The sequence below is a fragment of the Corythoichthys intestinalis genome, chromosome 5, assembly GCF_030265065.1.
Source record: "Corythoichthys intestinalis isolate RoL2023-P3 chromosome 5, ASM3026506v1, whole genome shotgun sequence".
NCBI classification, from domain to species: Eukaryota; Metazoa; Chordata; class Actinopteri; order Syngnathiformes; family Syngnathidae; genus Corythoichthys; species Corythoichthys intestinalis.
Genome location: NC_080399.1, coordinates 3,097,035 through 3,120,160, shown reverse-complemented (window position 1 = coordinate 3,120,160; position 23,126 = coordinate 3,097,035). Strand labels below are relative to the sequence as shown.

General features: G+C 42.2%; 1 protein-coding gene across 9 annotated transcripts in view; it reads right to left on the bottom strand.

The window, feature by feature from the left end:
* shank3a (SH3 and multiple ankyrin repeat domains 3a) overlaps positions 1-23,126 on the bottom strand; it is a 333,038-nt gene that overhangs the window by 165,028 nt on the left and 144,884 nt on the right. For all 9 annotated transcript variants that reach the window (XR_009063172.1, XM_057835980.1, XM_057835982.1 and 6 more), the window contains 2 exons: positions 5,313-5,421; positions 3,062-3,213 (listed from right to left, as the gene is read on the bottom strand). Coding sequence is in view for 8 of the 9 variants with exons in the window: in XM_057835980.1 (XP_057691963.1) it covers positions 3,062-3,213; positions 5,313-5,421 (261 nt within the window). In the remaining variant the exon portion in view is untranslated. The remainder of the gene's footprint in view (positions 1-3,061; positions 3,214-5,312; positions 5,422-23,126) is intronic.

The following is a 23,126-nucleotide window of genomic DNA, read 5'->3' as shown; positions in this document are numbered from 1 at the left end:
TGTCCTATGGACAGACTCTCCCACCTCAACTGTAGATCTCTGCAGTTCATCCAGAGTGATCATGGGCCTCTTGGCTGCATCTCTGATCAGTTTTCTCCTTGTTTGAGAAGAAAGTTTGGAAGGACGGCCGGGTCTTGGTAGATTTGCAGTGGTCTGATGCTCCTTCCATTTCAATATGATGGCTTGCACAGTGCTCCTTGAGATGTTTAAAGCTTGGGAAATCCAAATCCGGCTTTAAACTTCTCCACAACAGTATCTCGGACCTGCCTGGTGTGTTCCTTGGTTTTCATAATGCTCTCTGCACTTTAAACAGAACCCTGAGACTATCACAGAGCAGGTGAATTTATACGGAGACTTGATTACACACAGGTGGATTCTATTTATCATCATCGGTCATTTAGGACAACATTGGATCATTCAGAGATCCTCACTGAACTTCTGGAGTGAGTTTGCTGCACTGAAAGTAAAGGGGCCGAATAATATTGCACGCCCCACTTTTCAGTTTTTTATTTGTTAAAAAAGTTGAAATTATCCAATAAATGTTGTTCCACTTCACGATTGTGTCCCACTTGTTGTTGATTCTTGACAAAAAAATTAAATTTCATATCTTTATGTTTGAAGCCTGAAATGTGGCGAAAGGTTGCAAGATTCAAGGGGGCCGAATACTTTTGCAAGGCACTGTAAGTATTTAGTCAACCTCTCATTCTCCTACTTGAAAAAGATTAGAGAGGCCTGTAATTGTCAACATGGGTAAACCTCAACCATGAGAGACAGAATGTGGAAAAAACCCAGAAAATCACATTGTTTGATTTTTGAAGAATTTATTTGCAAATCATAGTGGAACAAAAGTATTTGGTCAAGACCAAAAGTTCATCTCAATACTTTGTCATGTACCCTTTGTTGGCAATAACGGAGGCTACCAAGTTAAAAAATATCAAAAATAGACCCTTAGGTAGACATTTGTAAAATTACCCAGAAATAAGGAGAGAAGACACTCAGTTTTCTTGGCCAAGGAGAGCAAAAGAGTGACTAGCCAGAGGAATGCTAGATTTCGCTGTCTAGTCACCAAAATTGATCTAAAGAAAAATCCTCCTTGGTATTTTTATTTAGGGGTTTGTCCTAATACAAAATGGGTGCCGCCTTGAGGGAGGGGGAAGCAAGCTGGAGACACCCATGTGTTTTTGATTGGATATGTGTGTGCATGTAGGTGGAACTAAGTGAGTACATGTGTGTAAGCAAAGGCTCATGTAAACAATGGTCAAAATGACCCAGAAACTTCAGTTATGCAACGCTGCGGCTATGGAAGATGTCCTCGGATGGAAAATTGTCCTCGAAGGTCTAGACTAAAGTCCAGACGCCAGGTGCTGAAGATGTCTCGGAAGGTCTAGTTACGCAATGATGCGGCCATGAAGCAAGGACGTTGTCATCCCGACCCTCTTTTACTCTTTGTAACACTTAAGCATTATACTACAACCTAGAATAGCAAGCAATATCATTTCCTGGTTATATCAATAAGAAAACTATGGCAATATGTATTATTTATGGTACATATGAGCACAAGCAAATATTCAATCAATCAATCAAGCAAAAATTTAATCAATCAAACCTCGATAATTACCTCAACACAAGCCAACCGTTTTCTGTAACTCTTCACAAGCTTTTCACACACTGTTGCTGGTATTTTAGCCCATTCGTCCATGCAGATCTCCTCTAGAGCAGCGATGTTTTGGGGCTGTCGTTGGGCAACACGGACTTTCAACTCCCGCCACGGATTTTATATGGGGTTGAGATCCGGAGACTGGCTAGGCCACTCCAGGACCTTGAAATGCTTCCTACGAAGCCACTCCTTTGTCGCCCTGGCTGTGTGTTTGGGATCATTGTCATGCTGAAAGACCCAGCCACGTCTCATCTTCAATGATTTTCCCTCAAAATCTCTCGATACATGGCCCCATTCATTCTTTCCTTTACACAGATCAGTCGTCCTGGTCCCTTTGCAGGAAAACAGCCCCAAAGCATGATGTTTCCACCCCAGTTCTTCACAGTGGGTATGTTGTTCTTCAGATGCAAATCAGTATTCTTTCACCTTCAAACACGAGAACCTGTGTTTCTACCAAAAAGTTCTATTTTGGTTTCATCTGACCATAACACATTCTCCCACTCCTCTTCTGGATCAACCAAATGCTCTCTAGTGAACCGCAGACGGGCCTGGACGTGAACCGGCTTCAGCAGGGGGACACGTCTGGCAGTGCAGGATTTGAGTCTCTGGTGGCGCATTGTGCTACTGATAGTAGCCTTTGTTACTGTGGTTCCAGCTCTCTGTAGGTCATTCACTAGGTCCCCCTGTGTAGTTCTGGGATTTTTTGCTAACTGTTCTTGTTATCATTTTGACGCCACGGGGTGAGATCTTGCATGGAGCCCCAGATCGATAGAGATTATCAGTGGTCTTGTATGTCTTCCATTTTCTAATAATTGCTCCCACAGTTGATTTATTTACACCAAGCGTTTTACCTATTGCAGATTCAGTCTTCCCAGCCTGGTGCAGGTCTACAATTTTGTCTCTGGTGTCCTTCGACAGCTCTTTGGTCTTGGCCATATTGGAGTGTGACTGACTGAGATTGTGGACAGGTGTCTTTTATACCGATAATGAGTTAAAACAGGTGCCTTTAATACAGAGGTAAAGAGTGGAGCCTTGTTAGACCTCGTTAGAAGAAGTTAGACCTCTTTGACAGCCAGAAATCTTGCTTGTTTGTAGGTGACCAAATACTTATTTTCCACTCTAATTTGGAAATAAATTCTTTAAAAATCAAACAATGTGATTTTCAGTTTTTTTTATTTCCACATTCTGTCTCTCATGGTTGAAGTTTACCCATGTTGACAATTACAGGCCTCTAATATTTTCAAGTGGGAGAACTTGCACAATTAGTGGTTGACTAAATACTTATTTACCCCACTGTGTATATATATATGTATATATATTTATACGTATGTGTGTGCAACTAATTATATTCCCTTTTAACACATAGCGCCTGTTTTCAAATTATGCCAAAAAAAAGTAACTCACAATGAGCGCTGTGTGATTCTTGCTGCGCACTGCCTTGTGCAAGGAGGTGATACCATCTTTTGTCCGGAAGTCCAGATGAGCGCCGCCGCTCTTCAGCACCTTGATGACTTCCGCGCATCCCTCCAGCTGGACTGCTAGTGTCAAAGGGCATTCTACAATTAAAAAAAAAAAAAAAAAAAAAGTCACTTTATTGCTCCCTTAGATAGCAACAAGCAGCTATGCAAATGATGTGAGTATTGAACCCCCTAGTGGTCAAAGCGCATCACGACAAGCCATGTCAACTGCTTCGGTGTCATTAACGTTGACAGATGTGCAATCATGTGGCGCCCAATCATCCTTCTGCTATGAATGGGAATGAGTTATCACTAGTAGACGTCCATCCAATCCGTTTTAAAAAGGGTTGGTGGCAGCGAATGAACATTCATAACATTAAAAATCCCAAAATCAACAGGAAGTGATGTATAAATGTCCCAAAATCAACAGGAAGTGACCAAAAATCAACAGGAAATTGCCCAAAAATGACCACATTGCCTGACATTGGCTGCCGCTGATGGCCATAGATGTCCAATCCGTATAGTAGAGTCAGGTTGAGTCACTTCCTGTTCACTAACCCAAATTCAACAGGACGTGACTGAAAATCAACAGGAAGTGACCTAAATGAACTAACTGCATGGCACTGGCTGCCGCCAAACTCATCTAGTTGAGTCAGGCTCAATCACTTTCTGTACAGTAACCCGAAATCAACAGGAAGTGAGTCTTAAATGCTCCAAAATCAACAGGAAGTGTCCCCCAAATGCCCCGAAATCAATAGGGAGTGACCACTGAACAGGAAGTGACCCCTAAATGCCCCAAAATCAACAGGAAGTGACTCTCAAATGCCCCGAAATCGACAGGAAGTGACCGAACTTTAACAGGAACTTACCGAAATGCCCCAAAATCAACAGGAAGTGACCCCTAAATTGCCCCAAAATCAACAGGAAGTGCCCCTTAAATGCCCTCAAAACAACAGGAAGTGACCGAATATCAACAGGAAGCGACCTGAAATGCCCCAAGATCAACAGGAAGTGACTCCTAAACGCCCCAAAATCAACAGGAAGTGACCTGTAAATGCCCCAAAATCGACAGGAAGTGTCCCCCAAATGCCCCGAAATCAATAGGAAGTGACCACTGAACAGGAAGTGACCCTAAATGCCCCAAAATCAACCAGAGGTGACGCCAAATAAACAAGAAGTGACTCCCAAATGCCCCAAAATCAACTGGAAGTGACCTATAAATGCCCCACAAACAACAGGAAGTGTCCCCTAAATGCCCCAAAATCAACAGGAAATGACTCCTAAATGCCCCAAAATCAACTGGAAGTGACCTATAAATGCCCCACAAACAACAGGAACTGTCCCCTAAATACCCCAAAATCAACAGGAAGTGACTCTTAAATGCCCCGAAATCGACAGGAAGTGACCGAACATTAACAGGAAGTGACCTCTTAAATACCCCAAAATCAACAGGAAGTGCCCTTAAATGCCCTCAAAACAACAGGAAGTGACCGAAAATCAACAGGAAGTGACCTGAAATGCCCCAAGATCAACAGGAAGTGACTCCTAAACGCCCCAAAATCAACAGGAAGTAACCCAAAATCAACAGGAAGTGACCTGTAAATGCCCCTAAATCGACAGGAAGTGACCAAAAATCAACAGGAAATGACCCGAAACGCCCCAAAATGAAGTCGCTGCCTGGGATTGGCTCCCACTGACCGCCATAGACGTCCAATCCGTTCAAAGTGGGAGGGTGCCAACTGACGGCAGAAGTATAAAAAGACCTTTCGTTGCCCTTACCAACATGGCCTCAGGGCGGCCATGTTGGTAGGGGCGACATTCCCATTAAAGTCACTGCTTTGGCATGAAAATAGACGTCCAATCCGTTTGAAGTTGGAGGGTGCCAACTGACGGCAGAAGTTTAAAAAGACCTTTCGTCGCCCTTACCAACATGGCCTCAGGGCGGCCATGTTGGTAGGGGCGACATTCCCATTAAAGTCACTGCTTTGCCATGAAAATGAAGTCATAACTCACTTATTTCTCAACTATAGCTTACAATATCAGTGCCAAATCATGTGCTATTGACTCAGTGGCTTCCGTTCATTCGCTGCCATCCCTCCCGCTTCAAACGGATTGGACGTCTACTCGTGATAAACTCATTCGGATTGGACGCCACGTGCTCAAACATCAATGGCACCGAAAGACACTCACTCACTCACCTCCAGTGTCAGGATCGTGAAAATTGGGGTCCAAGCCTTTTTCCAGAAAGCGGGAGAGCTTTTCAACGCTCCTCTGCTGCACATACTCCATGAACTTCTTCAGGTTGGCCTAACGGAAGGAGAAAAGAAGGAAGAAACATCTGTGATTGGCCCAAAGCGGACTCGCGCTTGACGCCGTTTAATAATGCAGCGGCCAGATGAAAGCTTCATTCGCCAGCGCGTCAAGTTTTTACGTCTCTTCTGTCATCGTATCAAGCAAATGGAGCGTGCGGCCGTAGATAAGCTCGCCGCGATGACAAGGAGAGGGAGAAAACAGGGAAGGAAAATTTATTGACGCTTCAAATCTTGTCAAATGGGTGCTTAGTAACACCTTACTGTTCTACTCAGGATGGGAATCTATGGGAGCTCTGTGATTGGCTGACGTGTGTGCTTTAATATCATTGGATGCCCAAAAAATCAAGTCTTTTCCGATTATTTTGGAATATTGTCAATGTTAATAAGCCGCAACTGCTAGTAGATGGCAGCGATGCGACTTTTTAGAGTTCAAATCAAACAATAAAAGAACAATACAAAGTTGCAGTACTGTATACAAAATGGATGCCAGACAAGGTTAAGTATTTTACACTTGACCAGACAATTTATAAATATTAGTAATACGGTGGTATGGTAAGTATCTGAACCTTTTGGAATTTCTCACATTTCTGCATAAATTCACCATCAAATGTGATTTTTGTCAAAATCACACAGATGTAAAAACTGCTTTAACTAAAACCACCAACACACCTATAGGTTTTCATATTTTAATGAGGATAGTATGCAAACAATGACAGAAGGAGGAAAAACTACGTAAAAGAACCATCACATTTAATATGTTCGGGTGGTTTTAGTTAAAGCAGACACAGTTTTTTTATCTGTGTGATTTTGACAAAGATTAGATCACATTTGATGGTGATTTTATGCAAAAATGTGAGAAATTCCAAAAGGTTCAGATACTTTTTCATACCACTGTAAGTAGAAATTACCGCGGGGCTTTGCTGTGGGGAGACACAGATCTTAGACCCACCCAGGTTGATTTGGGGACATTAAGTGGACACTTCCTGTTGATTTGAGGACATTTGGGTGAAACGTCCGATTAATAACAGGTCACTTCCTGTTGATTTGGTGACATTTTGGAGACATGCCCTGTTGATATCAGGTCACGTCCTGTTGATTTGGGGACATTTTGGGGACATGTCCTATTAACATCAAGTCACTTCCTGTTGATTTGGGGACATTTTGGGGACATATCCTATTGATATCAGGTCACTTCCTGTTGATTTGAGGACATGTCCTACTGAAATCTGGTCACTTCCTGTTGATTTGGGCACATTTTTGAGACATGTCCTGTTGATATCGGGTAACTTCCTGTTTATCTGAGGACATGTCCGATTGCTATCAGGATACTTCCTATTGATTTGGGGATATTTTTTAGACATGTCCTTTTGATATCAGGTCACTTCCTGTTGATTTGGGGACATATCCTATTGATATCAAGACATATTCTGTAGATTTAGGGACATTTCGGGGACATGTCCTATTGATATCAGGTCATTTCCTGTTGATTTGGGGACATTTGGGGGACATTTCCTAATGATATCAGGTAACTTCCTGTTGATTTGGGGACATTTGGAGGACATGTCCTATTGATATCAGGTCACTTCCTGTTGATTTGAGGACATGTCCTTCTGAAATCTGGTCACTTCCTGTTGATTTGGGGACATTTTTGAGACGTGTCCTGTTGATATCGGGTCACTTCCTGTTTATCTGAGGACATGTCCTATTGCTATCAGGACACTTCCTATTGATTTGGGGACATTTTGGGGACATGTCCTATTGATGTCAGGTCACTTCCTGTTGATTTGGGAGCATTTAAGGGACATGTCCTGTTGATATTGGGTCACTTCCTATTGTTTTGGGGACATTTTTGAGACATGTCCTTTTGATATCAAGTCACTTCCTGTTGATTTGGGGACACATCCTATTGATATCAAGACATATTCTGTAGATTTGGGGACATTTTGGGGACATGTCCTATTGATATCAAGACATATTCTGTAGATTTGGGGACATTTCGGGGACATGTCCTATTGATATCAGGTCACTTCCTGTTGATTTGGGGACATTTCGGGGACATGTCCTTTTAAATACAGGTCACTTCCTGTTGATTTGGTGACATTTTGGAGGACATTTCCTGTTGATATCAGGTCACTTCCTGTTGATTTGAAGACATGTCCTACTGAAATCTGGTCACTTCCTGCAGATTTGGGGACATTTTTGGAGACATGTTCTGTTCATATCGGGTCACTTCCTGTATATCTGAGGACATGTCCTATTGCTATCAGGACACTTCCTGTTGATTTGGGGACATTTGGAGGACATGTCCTATTGATATCAGGTCACTTTCTGTTGATTTGAGGACATGTCCTACTGAAATCTGGTCACTTCCTGTTGATTTGGGGACATTTTTGAGACATGTCCTATTGATATCGGGTCACTTCCTGTTTATCTGAGGACATGTCCTATTGCTATCAGGACACTTCCTATTGATTTGGGGACATTTTGGGGACATGTCCTATTGATGTCAGGTCACTTCCTGTTGATTTGAAGGCATGTCCTACTGAAATCTGGTCAATTCCTGTAGATTTGGGGACATTTTTGAGACATGTCCTGTTGATATCGGGTCACTTCCTGTTTATCTGAAGACATGTCCTATTGCTATCAGGACACTTCCTGTTGATTTGGGGACATCTGGTGGACAAGTCCTATTGATATCAGGTCACTTCCTGTTGATTTGAGGTCATGTCCTACTGAAATCTGGTCACTTCCTGTTGATTTGGGGACATTTTTGAGACATGTCCTGTTGATATCGGGTCACTTCCTGTTTATCTGAGGACATGTCCTATTGCTATCAGGACACTTCCTATTGATTTGGGGACATTTTGGGGACATATCCTATTGATATCAGGTCACTTGGGAACATTTAAGGGACATGTCCTGTTGATATTGGGTCACTTCCTATTGTTTTGGGGACATTTTTGAGACATGTCCTTTTGATATCAAGTCACTTCCTGTTGATTTGGGGACATATTTTAGACATGTCCTATTGCTATCAGGATACTTCCTGTTGATTTGGGGACATGTCCTATTGATATCAGGTCACTTCCTGTTGATTTGGGGACATTTGGGGGACATTTCCTATCGATATCAGGTCACTTCCTGTTTATTTGGGGACATTTGGAGCACATGTCCTATTGATATCAGGTCACTTCCTATTGATTTCAGGACATGTCCTACTGTAATCAGGTCACTTCCTGTTGATTTGGGGACGCATCCTATTGCTATCAAGACATATTCTGTAGATTTGGGGACATTTCGGTGACATGTTCTATTGGGGACATTTTTGGGACATGTACTATTGACATCAGGTCACTTCCTGTTGATTTGGGCACATTTTAGGGACATGTCTTGTTATTATTGGTCACTTCATGTTGTTTTGAGGACATTTTGGGGACATGTCCTGCTGATAACAGGTCATTTCCTGTTGATTTGGGCACACGGGTTATTTTGCCATTGAAAATGAATGGGAAATTTGGACGTACATAGCCGTCAATGGCATCGACTTACATATGCGTCAATGGAATCACTTCCTGTTGATTTCTGGTCAATATCAAGACACATTCTGTACATTTGGGGACATTTCGGAGACATGTCCTATTGATATAACGTCACTTCTTGTTGATTTGGTGACATTTTTGGAACATGTCCTGCTGATTGCAGGACACTTCCTGTTGATTTGGGGACATTTTGGGGACATGTCCTATTAATATCAGGTCACTTCCTGTTTATTTTGGGACACGGGTTATTTTGCCATTGAAAATGAATGGGAAATTTGGACGTACATAGCCGTCAATGGCATCGACTTACATATGCGTCAATGGAATCACTTCCTGTTGATTTCTGGTCATTCATACACATTAAATACACTTACAGGGCACTTTTACTTAATTTTGGGTCATTTCCCCACACAACTTGGATCATTTCTAGTTGGTTTTAGAAGATTTTTCCAATCACTTCCTGAAAAAAATGCTTGTTCCATTGGCAGAAATTTACTTGTCATGAGAAAATCTTATCTCATTTCAAGTATTTTTTCCCTTGTTTTAGAATGGCATTTTTCCCCCCCAGCGCAATGGCGGCCAATGAGTTGATTGTATCGACGGCGACTGACATCAAATAAAGGGATGGCTGGCAGAGACTAGTTAATACTATATGCCAAAATATGCCTTCCACTGTGCCGCTATTGGACTCTTTTATGTGGCAGCACTATTTGACGCGTCACATTCACCACTGCTCTGATGTCAATTCAAAGTAAAGTGAGAAAGTTGGCATCATTTTTCATCAAAATAATTATAAATTCACCGTATAGTGACATATCTTCATCATGACATAAAATGGCCCACAATGGAGGTAGGAATGTTTCATTCAGTCAAGCCCTTTTGAACCGCTTCCTCTATGACTCGCCATCTATAATGAATGTCGAAAACAGAGTGCGTTCACGTGTATTTGTTGACGAGCGCTTCATGCTTGCCGTTTTGATAATGCCTTTTACATCCGTCCATTTCCAGAAAGAGCGTATCCTCGTCAGAATACTGTACATGGGCATAAACAATGTATATACAGGTAGTCCCCGGAATTAAGTCGGAATTTACCCTGTAGAAATAAAAAAATAACGCCCCAAAAAGTCCAAAAGTACTGTATTTTCTTTCATGATGGAGGATATACTGCCCTCTGGTGTCAGCGTTAGGTCTGGCTGGACTGTCAACTTGTTATATTTAGGAGCTCAGACGTCTGACATGGAAAAAGGACAGCTGCGCTCTGGTTTGGCCCACATGAGGCTGTAAGTTGTTTCAGCTAATTTATATTTGTGTATGTAAGGAATAGTATCTTTTCTCATATTTTTGGTTTGACTGTTTGTATTACTCTAACACACCCAATAAAAAATAAATAGCATTATATCATAGTTTAAGAAAAACAAGCGGAATAATTTTGATATTATGAACAATAGGACTTGAAATGATTAAAATTTGCAGCGTCAAGACAATGGGTAGATAAGGGCAGAACAGATACAGGACGCCTTTTGACCACGGAAGCTGACTGAGCAAAATTGACGCTGACAAGCAGGTGATAGGCAAGACATCTACAAGCCCACATCTGTACCAATAAATCCCTCAACCAGCTCTTCTGGACAGTCCAGAACAAATGGCGGGACATTTGTCTTGCCACAAGGAACATCTGATACGGAAGCCGAACACGCGCGTCGTGCATCTGACTGAGCAAGGTTGACGCTGACAAGCAGGTGATAGGCAAGACATCTACAAGCCCACGTCTGTACCAACAAATCCCTCAACCAGCTTTTCTGGACGGTCCAGAACAAATGGCGGGACATGTTGTCTTTCCAAAAGGAACATTTGATACAGAGGAACCCGCGACCGAGAAGTGAACACTCAGCACTCGAGGTGCTGAGCAGGGCAAAATCCTTAACTCTCGTTGCCCTGACAACAGTAACACCCGAATTCTCCTGTCCAATCCACAACAGATAATAATCCTAAACAACGCTCAAACACACCCTTCTTCTGGACCACAGCCCGCCTCACCGGAATCTTTAAAAGACTGAATGTTTAACTAACCGTGGTCATTTTTCTCGGGAATCTTTTGTTCACTTGTGATATGGTGACCCTGGATCCAGTTTGCCTCCTCGCCTGGGTCTCTCTGTGCTGTCTGATTGCTGTCCATTTGGAATAAATTGGCAACTTGTGTTTCAAAGCCTTTTTCCAGCTTTTAAAATGGAGTCAGTACAAGAGGTTAAGACTAAGGTTAACGCGCGGAGTTTGGCCTTTTGGCCGGGTGGTCGAGTTCCGCCAGCCCGGGTCGTGGGAATTGGGCTAGTGCCGTTTGGCTTGCGTGATACAGTTTGTGTAGTTACATATGAGCGATTTGCTATGAGAATTGTACACGTTACGATTCGTAGCATTTAAGCTAGCGGACTTTAGTTAGGCAAATTATGCTAATTTAATTGACTAAATTTACATACTGATTAACTAGATGGACGGTTGAACACCAACTGTTTCGTGTCAAGTGTTTTATTGTTAAAACGCATATCGTTTTTGAACATAAGTGTACATATGTGTGTTACAGCTTTACAAATTGTCAAAAGTGAGGGAGTAAAAAGCCTCAAAAAGCACAATTGCCTTTTTCCTGTCTGTCAAGCTGAAAAACTTCACGTTTAGTGAGGACAGAACATGTCATATTATTAAAGTAAAGTAGAAACTAAGATACTGTGAGGTACAATAAGGTACGGTTTATGCAACCAAAAAAACAAAAAAATGACTGGCGGCAAAATGGCGGCCGGGACTCTGGTATCGTAAAGTCGAAATCACGTAAGTTGAGGACGTCGTAACTACCTGTATATTACATACCACTGTAAGTGTTGGTCATCGTCAGCAGCTTACTTAAACCGGTGCTTGGTTTCACATTATTGCCAGAGCAACCACTCAACTACACGAGTTTATGACTACAGCTTTCAGCTGACAAAGAATCTTGAAATCCTGATACTGAGCTCATTTTTGTTTTTTTTTCCCTGTACTGCTTGCCTGCCAGAACGCCTGCCTGCCCGTTCACCTATTCTATCACCAAACTTCCCACCGGATTCTACAGCCACTATCTGCCACTCCCTCTAATCGTCAATGAACTCCACTTACCACTGCCAGCTTGCCTCCTGTCTCTCTACGCTTAGGTCCCCCATTACCTCAGAACCTTAACAAATACAATATGTTGTTTACAGTTTAAAAATGGATCATCTTTAATGTGCTTGTTCCAATTTAAACATTTTGTCAAAAAACAATGTTGTATTGTTATGGTGTATTAATATGTTAGTACTAATTAATAGCATGAAAAAGAACTGTTGTCATTACTGCTTTATTACAGGACATGGACAAAATGGAACAGACCCCAAAGTTAATACTGAAAACAGTTTTGATACAAATTTGGCCCACACTGAGTAACATACATTAATGTGATTTCTGCTACTTTGGACCAGTTCTGGCCCAAAATTGCTGATCCGGAAAGTGAATCCATACTGAGTTCGGCCTGTTTTTCAAAAAGACACTTAGGAAAATCGCAGCCGGGTAATTACAGACCTAATTTTTATTTACCGTGCGAATGACATATTGCATGTCCCGACAGCAGTGTTGTTTTTGGCAGCCATTTTTAATTTTCGTCTTAGTCTTGGTCTTTTAGACAACAACACTTATTAGTCTTAGTCTTATTTTAGTCACCTCAAAATGTGTTTGTCTTCATCTAGTTTTTGTTGATGAAAACTCAAAACTAATTTCGTCTAGTTTTAGTCGACGTTTAATAAAAATGTTTTCGTCAATAAAATAAAATAAAAAAATACTCACCAGAACGCCGTGAACTCTATGTAAAAAAAGTTGTCTGAGAGTTTAAGAGGATGCTCGCCGTTAGCAATAGCCTGATGCTAATGCGAACATGAATGCTATGCTAATGCTAAGAGTTACATTTAGTGTGTGATGATCACTTGGGACAGATCCGATCAGTATCTTAAAACAGGCAATGGGAAGACTGGTGAGGACACTAGCGGGTGAATTGGTGGGGCGCAGCACATCACATGAGTGACAACTAGACAAACATTGTCAACATTTGACAAAAACTATGGCGCATGTTGAGTTAATTATCGAGAGTTGATTGAATATTTGCTTGATAGATTGAATATTTGCTTGTGCTCATATATACCTAATACATACATAATACATATTGCCATATTTTTTCTTATTTGATATAACCAGTAAATGATTATTGCTTGCTATACTTGGGATAATGTTTAAGTGTTAAAAAGGGTCGGTGTGACAACTGCCTTGCTTCATGGCCGCAACATTGCGTAACTAGACCTTCTAGGACATCTTCAGCATCTTACGTCGGGACTTTTGTCTAGACTTTCAAGGACAATCTTCCATTCGAGGACATCTTCCATGGCCGCAGCGTTGCATAACTGAAGTGTCTGGGTCATTCTGACCATTTTACCTAAGTGCCCTTGCTTACACACTTGTATTTAGTTAGTTCCACCTACATGCTCACACATAGCCAACCAAAATCACATGGGTGTCTCCAGCTTGCTTTCCCCCTCCCTTTAGGGCGGCACCCTTCTGTGTTAGGACAAACCCCTAATAAAAAGAGCAAGGAGGGTTTTTCTTTAGATCAATTTTCAATTCAATTTTAATTGTATAGCCCTAAATCACAACAGATATCTCAAAGGGCTTTGCAGAGGCAATATGATACACAATTAGAAATGAAGCAACAAAGATGAATAGATACAGTTCAAGTCCTGGGTATCCCCTATCCTTAAGACCCTCAATGCCGGCATGGAAAAACTCCAAAAACTCCAAGTCAATTGGGAGAAAAATGAGAAACCTCGGGGAGTACCACAGTCAGGAGAGATCCACTCCCAGGACGGATAGACAGGAACCCCAGAACTGCTAAGGGGAATTAGCAGGCGAAGTTACAGTCCGTAAAAATGCAGTGGAGTAAAGGGGCAAGAAGAGGTCCATCTAGCCAGATGAGACGGGGGTAGCAGTGAGGACGTCTATCCAGCCAGGGGTCCGGACAGTCAGGAGGTTGCAGCTGGTGGTTTCATCCACAATTTTGGTGACTATAGAGCATAATCTAGCATTTCTCTGTCTAGTCCGTCCTTGCTCTCCTTGGCCAAGAAAACGGAGTGTTTTCTCTCCTTATTTTTGGGTAATTTTACAAATGTCTACCTAAGGGTCTATTTTTGAACTTGACAGCACATATTCTTCTTGTTCTCGTCTCGTCAGATGAAAACTGGCATTCATGTCGTTACTTTTTAGTCTCCCAATTAATGTTTTTAGCTCGTTATCGTCTTGTCATCGTCATGAAAAAATTGTTGGTCGACGAAATATTTTTGTTATAGTCGTCCTTGACGAAAACAACACTGCCAGACAGGCTTACTTCTGGCACTTTAGTTTCTTTCCCTACCGAGCAGCCCCTCTACCGTCACAAAGCACTCAGAAGCGGACACCTTTTGAGCTTCCTGCATGTTGAAAGAGCAGATTCTGCCGAAATTGGTGAAGCACGCATGGAGTAGAAAAGTATAAATTCCATATAAATCCAACCGTTATGTAACATTTTCACACATGTACTCACTATATATCCGCGCACAGAAACGTAACGCAACTCACCGTGTGCCGCATCCTATAATGCCTTAAAAGCCTGTCCCGCTTCTGTACAATTCAAGCACCCTCGCAGCACCCGCCCCCCCCGCTGCCGCGAGCCTGCCGGCGACCGCTACGCCAGTGAGAGGAATTCGCTTGAGTTTTTTTTTTTTCCCCTCCTCCCCTCTTCAGATGTTGGCAGATGCAGTTGTTATGGTGATGGGATACAAAGATGAGTACGGAAAGCAAATACAAGAGATCTTCGTAATGGTCCGCAGGTTTTAAAATAGTGTGCAGCCCAACAGTGAATCCACATGTGAAACTTGTGCGGTTTGGTACCTTTAGCAAGGTTAAGAACCACTGGCTTATGTAGTCGGTGACATGTACACACAATAGTATACATTTGATCCCTTATTTTTGACTTTTGCTTTATCCATCCATTTCCATCCATCAATCATCCATCCATCCACATATACTGTATGTCCAACCATCCATTCTTATATGTATCCATCCAGCTATCCGTCCATGTCCATTTATGTCTATCTATCCGTCCGTCCATTCATCCATCATCCATTTTCATCCATCCATGAATTTATCCATCCATCCATCCATCCATCCATCCTTCATCCATCCTTTCCTCCATGTCCATCCATCCATCCATTCATTTTCATTCATATCGATCCATCCATGCATCCATCCAGCTATCCATCCATCAATCCTATTCCATCCATCAATCGTCCATCCCCATCTATGTCCACCCATCCATTCTTATATCCATCCATCCAGCTATCGATTCATGTCCATTTATGTCATCTATCCGTCCATCCATCCATCCATTTTCATCCACCAATCCATCGATGCATCCATCCACCATCCATTTTCATTCATCCATGCATCATCCATCCATCAAGCCATCCTCACATCCCTATCCATCATCCCTTCATGTATGTCCATCTATATCCATCCATCCATCCATGCATCTATTTTCATCCAAAAATCCATTCATGTCCACCCATCCATTATCCATTCTCATTCATCCATCTGATGTATACTGTTGTGATCCATTCATCCACACATCCCTATCCATCCATCCATCCATCCATCCATGTCCATCCATATCCATCCATCCATCCATCCATCCTTCATCCATCCTTTCCTCCATGTCATACATCCATCCATTCATTTTCATTCATATCGATCCATCCATGCATCCATCCAGCTATCCATCCATCAATCCTATTCCATCCATCAATCGTCCATCCCATCTATGTCCACCCATCCATTCTTATATCCATCCATCCAGCTATCGATCCATGTCCATTTATGTCATCTATCCGTCCATCCATCCATTTTCATCCACCAATCCATCGATGAATCCATCCACCATCCATTTTCATTCATCCATGCATCATCCATCCATCAAGCCATCCTCACATCCCTATCCATCATCCCTTCATGTATGTCCATCTATATCCATCCATCCATCCATGCATCTATTTTCATCCAAAAATCCATTCATGTCCATCCATCCATTATCCATTCTCATTCATCCGATGTATACTGTTGTGATCCATTCATCCACACATCCCTATCCATCCATCCATCCATCCATGTCCATCCATATCCATCCATGCATCCATGTCCATCCATATCCATCCATGCATCCATCCATCCATGCATCCATCCATCATTTAATCTGTGTCCATCTATATCCATCCATCATCCATTTTCATCCATCCATGCATCCATCCATCCAGCTATCCATCCATCATCCATTCTCATTCATCCGATGTATACTGTTGTGATCGATTCATCCACACATCCCTATCCATCCATCCATCCATCCATCCATGTCCATCCATATCCATCCATGCATCCATCCATCCATGCATCCATCCATCATTTAATCTGTGTCCATCTATATCCATCCATCATCCATTTTCATCCATCCATGCATCCATCCATCCAGCTATCCATCCATCATCCATCCATCCCTTCATCTGTGCCCATCTATATCCATCCATCATCCATTTTCATCCATCCATGTATCCATTCATCATCCATCCATCCATCCATCCATCCACACATCCCTATCCATCCATCCATGCATCCATCCATCCAGCTATCCATCCATCATCCATCATCAATCATCCCTTCATCTGTGTCCATCTATATCCATCCATCATCCATTTTCATCCATCCATGTATCCATGCATCCATCCATTCACCATCCATCCATCCATCCATCCCTTCATGTATGTCCATCTATATCCATCCATCCATCCCTTCATGTATGTCCATCTATATCCATCCATCCATCCATCCATCATCCATTTTCATCAATCCATCCACACATCCCTATCCATCCATCCATCCATCCATCCATCCATCCATCCATCATCCATTTTCATCAATCCATCCATCCATTCATCCCTTCATCTGTGTCCATCTATATCCACCCATCATCCATTTTAGTCCATCCATGTATCCATGCATCATCCATATACCCATCCATCCATCCATCCATCCATCCATCCATCCATCCATCCATCCATCCATCCAATTAACCCCATCTATGTCCGTCCGTCCGTCTGTCCGTCCATCCATCCATCCATCCAGCTGATGTATACTGCTGTGTTCCATCCATCCCTACTCATCCATCCATCCATCCATCCATCCATCCATCATCCATCCATCCATCCATCCATCCATCCATCCCGTCATCTATGTCCATCCATCCATATCCAATCCATCATCCATTTTCATCCATGTCCATCCATCCATTTATGCATCCATCATCCATTTTCATCCATCCATCCAGCTTATGTATACTGTTGTGATCCATCCATCCATCCATCCATCCATCCATGCATCCATCCATCCATCCATCCATCCATCCATCCATCCATCCATCCATCCAGGTCATCGATTAATCGACTAATAAAATATTTGATAGCTGCAGCCCTACAGTGAATCCACATGTGAAACTTAATAACCACTGGCATATTTAATCAGTGACATGTACACACAACAGAATACATTTGATCACTTTTTTCATTTTTTATTTTAGGTCAAAGCTGCGCTTCCCTTGCAATCAAACAACAATCGCCACTGATATGAGCACATAACACACTCAACAATATGTCTACGATGACCGCGTCATCTCGCTAAAAACAATCCAGGCACGCCGAGTCAGCCTTTTCTTTAGACGCCACATTATGAGAAGCAATCTGTGAGCGGCGGACGTATGACGTGGAAGGAGCGGCCCAAACAAAAGAGGGGCTCGGCTGACTTACGGCCGCACCTGCACATCGCTTACAAACCCAGAGATTTACGAGCCGCTGGAGCCGTCTTATTAAAAAGTCATCATCAGTCTCCGCGCGAACACGACTAGTACTTTTCATTTATTCGCCGGCAGTCGGTAAACAAGAATATGGAATCCTCGGTAGAAGAAGTGATGAATGTTTTAATATGTTCTTTCAAATGAGAAACTTATGGGAAAAACCTTTAGAATTTTGATGATATTTGCTATGTGATCGTCATGAAAAGATTAGAAGAAGGTACACAACAGCTGGAGGTGGTGCAAATGGAGATGTTAAGGTTTTCTTTTGGGGTGACCGGGTTGGACAAATTTAGAAATGAGCTCAGCGGTGGGACAGATAGGGTGTGATGTTTATTATAGTGAGGAAAAAAACGATGTTTTGGACACATTCAGAGCAACTGAGAAAAGAACAATGGGTAGAAATACATGAAGATATTATTTTTTCTGAAATAGAATTCAATAAAACTAAAAGGGATATGAGACACACCTATTCGACCTTTCCTCCCTCCTCTTGTCCTTTAGTCGATAGGTACCCCACAGAGAGTCCTCTGATCAAAACAGATGGACCAATTATCTATCTATCTATCTATCTATCTATCTATCTATCTATCTATCTATCTATCTATCTATCTATCTATCTATCATCCATGTCCATCCATCAATGCCCATCTATCAATCCACGCATACCTTAAAATCACATGAATATCCATCCATCCACCTATCCATGTCCATCCATCATTCATTAAAACCCCATGACATTCCATCCATCCATGTACGGACCTCCCTCCATAACTTAAAATCACATGACGTTCCATCCATCCACCCATCCCTCAATGTCCATTCATCCATATGCGTCCATTCATCCCTTGAAATCACATGGCGTTCCATCCCTCCATCCAGCAAACTATTCATCCACATATCCATCCATCCATCCAGCTATCTATCCATGTCCATCTATATTCATTCATCCATCCATCCCTTAAAATCCCATGACGTCCATCTATATATCTATCCATGTCCATTCATCCACCCCATCTATTTCCACCCATCCATTCTTATAGCCCTCCATCCAGATGTCCATCCATCATTAATCAATCCATGTCCCCATCTATCCATCCATCCATCCATGCCCATGCATCCATACCTTAAAATCACATGACGTTCCATCTATCCACCCATTCATGTCTGTCAGTCCATCCCTCCATCCAACAAATTATCCATCCAACCAACCAACCCCATATATGTCTGTCCGTATGTCCATCCATCCATCCATACATACATCTATCCATCCATCCCTTAAAATAACATCTTTAATCCATCCATCCATCCATCCCTACCTTAAAATCACATGACGTTCCATCGATATATCAATCAATGTCCGTCCATCCATCCGTTCATCCATCCATCCATCCCATCTACAGTACAGTGGTTTGATACACAAACCCATTGGCAGTGTATCAAATACTTGTTCTCCCCACTGTATGTCCATCCATCCATCCATCCATCCAGAAAACATCCATCTCCCTCTATGTCCATCCATCCACCAACGTCCCATCTATCTATCCGTCCGTCCATCCACCAACGACCCTATCTATCCATCCATTCATCCCTTAAAATCAAATGAGATTTCATTCATCCATCCATCTCGCCATCCATCCATCTCCATTCATGTTTACCCTTCCATTCTTATATCCATCCATCCATCCATCCACATACATACATACCTTAAAATACCATGTTTAATCCATCCATCCATCCATCCAACCGTCCATCCATTCGTTCATCATCAATTGATCCATCCATCCCATCTACATTATGTCCATCCATCCACCCATCCATCCATCCATCCATCCATCCAACCAGAAAACATCCATCTCCCTCTACGTCCATCCATCCATCAACGTCCCCATCTATCTATCTGTCCGTCCATCCACCAACGACCCTATCTATCCATCCATTCATCCCTTAAAATCAAATGAGATTTCATTCATCCATCCATCCATCCATCCATCCATCCATCCATCCATCCATCCATCCATCCATCCATCCATCCATCCATCCATCCATCCATCCCGCCATCCATCTATCTCCATCTATGTTTACCCTTCCATTCTTATATCCATCCACACATACATACATACATACCTTAAAATGCCATGCTTAATCCATCCATCCATCCATCCACCCACCCATCCATCCATCCATCCATCCATACCTGCAAATCCCATGATGTCCATCTATAAATCCATCCATGTCCATTCATCCACCCCATCTATTTCCACCCATCCATTCTTATAGTCATCCATCAATCCATGTCCCCATCTATCATCCATCCATCCAACCATCCATGCCCATCCATCCATACCTTAAAATCACATGACGTTCCATCTATCCACCCATTCATGTCTGTCAGTCCATCCCTCCATCCATCCATCATTCCCTTAAAATAACATGTTTAATCCATCCATCCATCCATACCTTAAAATCACATGATGTTCTGTCTCTCTCTCTCTCTATATATATATATATATATAAAAAAATATATATATATGTATCCATCCATCCATCCATCCATCCATCCATCCATCCATCCATCCATCCATCCATCCATCCATCCATCCATCCATCCATCCATCCATCCATCCATCCATCCATCCATCCATCCAACCAGCCAACCCCATCTATGTCCATCCATCCATCAAACCATACAACCCCACACACCCATCCATCCATATTTATCCAACCATATCTTAAAATAACAAAGTCGAGGTAGCAATCTTGCCCCAAAATCCCGAGTACACGAGTGCATCTTGGCAGCTTCAACCTGAATCATTTTACAGCTGAAGCTTACGAGGTGTGGCGAAGCCGCGCGTGACAAATAATGCATTTTATCTCTCTCCCTTGCAGCCATTTATCCTTCCCATCTCCCTAAATCTACTCACTTGCCAGTTCAATAGTCGCCTGGTCATCCAAGCATGACATATGTGTACTGTACATCCGCTATGTGTGTCAAACACTCGCGCTGGCCTACATTGATACTCATTACCGGGGCGGCCGCATCGGCACCGGTGCCTCGCAGCTGTTCGGCACGGGTGAGTAGTCATTAGCGAGAATGCGGGTATAGACTTTTTTTTTTTTTTTTTTTCTTAACACACACGTACATCCGGGCGGGGATAAAACAGAATACACTACTAGCACAAAACACGTGCCATTTGATCGTTATGAAAGTGCGGTATGATGGACGTGCTGCAGGACGGTGCCAAGCGACCAAACATTTGGGGAAGAAAAGCTCGGGATTTGAGCCGGAGCCCGCAAATACACAAAAGCCTGCTGTCGAGCCAATAAGAAGGATTTAAGCTAGCGTTATGCAGTCACCATCTGATGAAAGTTTTCAGGAAAAATCTTCCAAAAAGTTCTGTGAAGGACCTCACACGTTACAAAAAAAAAGAACTCATTGATTGTCATTGACGGGGATAGATCTGTTGGCGTCCAATCATCCTTCTGTGTGAAATGACTTTATCGCTAGTGGACGTCAATTCACTGCAATCCCTCTCAGCTTAAAGGGGTCGGACATATTGCCGTTAATGGCAGTGAAACATGATCATTAACTGCCATCAAATGCTTTAATTGCTAGCCTGGCTGATATGAAGCAGTGTGTGGGCTATGTAGGAAAAATACATTTCATACAATTAAATATAATAATACTGTATGTACATTCATTTTTTTCCATCTTCCAGAGTTGAGGGGGTGCTGGAGCCAATCCCAGCTATAGTAACTATAAGCATGGACCTGGAAATCGACAGCAAGTGACTGAAAATCAACTCCAAATGACCTGAAATGCCACAGAATCAACAGGAAGTGACCCAAAAGTAACAGGAAGTGACATGTAGTTCCCTGAAATCATGAATGTGACTTTGAAATGCCCCAAAATCAACAGGTTGTTACTGGGGAAAAAAAAAAAATCAACAAACAAATGACACAGAAATGCCCCAAAATCAACAGGAAATGAGAGGTAAATGCTCAGAATCAATAGGAAGTGACCCAAAATAAAAAGGAAATAACCTGTAATTCCACAAATTCATGGATGTGATCTTGAAATGCCCCAAAACCAACAGCAAGTGACCCAGAAATGTCCCGAAACCAACAGGAAGTGACTCAAAATAGACATGAATTGACCTGTAATTCCCTGAAATCATGAATGCGATCTTAAATGCCCCAAAACCAACAGGAAGTGACAAAGAAATGCCCCAAAATCAATAAGAAGTGACCTGGAAATTCTCAGAATCAATAGGAAGTGACCCAAAATCAACAGGAAGTGACCTGTAAATGCTCAAAAACATGAATGTAACCTTGAAATGCCCTAAAATCCACTGGAAGTGACCCAGATATACCCCAAAATCAACAGGAAGTGACCTGCAATTCCCCTATACCGTGAAAGTGATCTTGAAATGCCCCAAAACCAACAGCAAGTGGCCCAGAAATGCCCCCAAAACAATAGGAAGTGAGCTATAAATGCTCAGAATCAGCAGGAAGTGACCCAAAATGAACAGGAAGTCACCTGTAATTTCCCTAAATCATAGATGTGATCTTGAAATGCCCTAAAACCAACAAGAAGTGACTGAAAATCAACACAAAGTGACCCTTAAATGCTCAGAATCAACAGGAAGTGACCTATAAATCCCCTAAAACATGTAAGTAATCTTGAAATGCCCCCAAATCGACAGGAAGTCACTGAAAATCAACAGGAAGTGACTTGTGAATGTTCAGAATCAATAGGAATGACCCAAAATCAACATGGGGTGGCCTGTAAATGCCCAGAATTAACAGGAAGTGACCCAAAATTTACAGGAAGTGACCTGTAATTCCCCTAATCATAAGTGTGATCTTAAAATGCCCCAAAATCAATAGGAAGTGACTGAAAATCAACAGGATGTGGCCTGAAAATGCACAGAATCAACAGGCAGTGACCTGGAGTTCCCCTAAATCGTGATTGTGATCATGAAAATCCCCCCAAATAAACATAAAGTGACCGAAAATCAACCTTAAATGACCTGAAATGCCCCAGAATCAACAGGAAGTGACTTTTAAATACCTCAGAATCAACAGGAAGTGACCTTTAAATACCTCAGAATCAATAGGGAGTGACCTGTTATTCCCCCTAAATCCTGGATATGATCTGCGAATGACCCAAAATTAACAGGGAGTGACTGA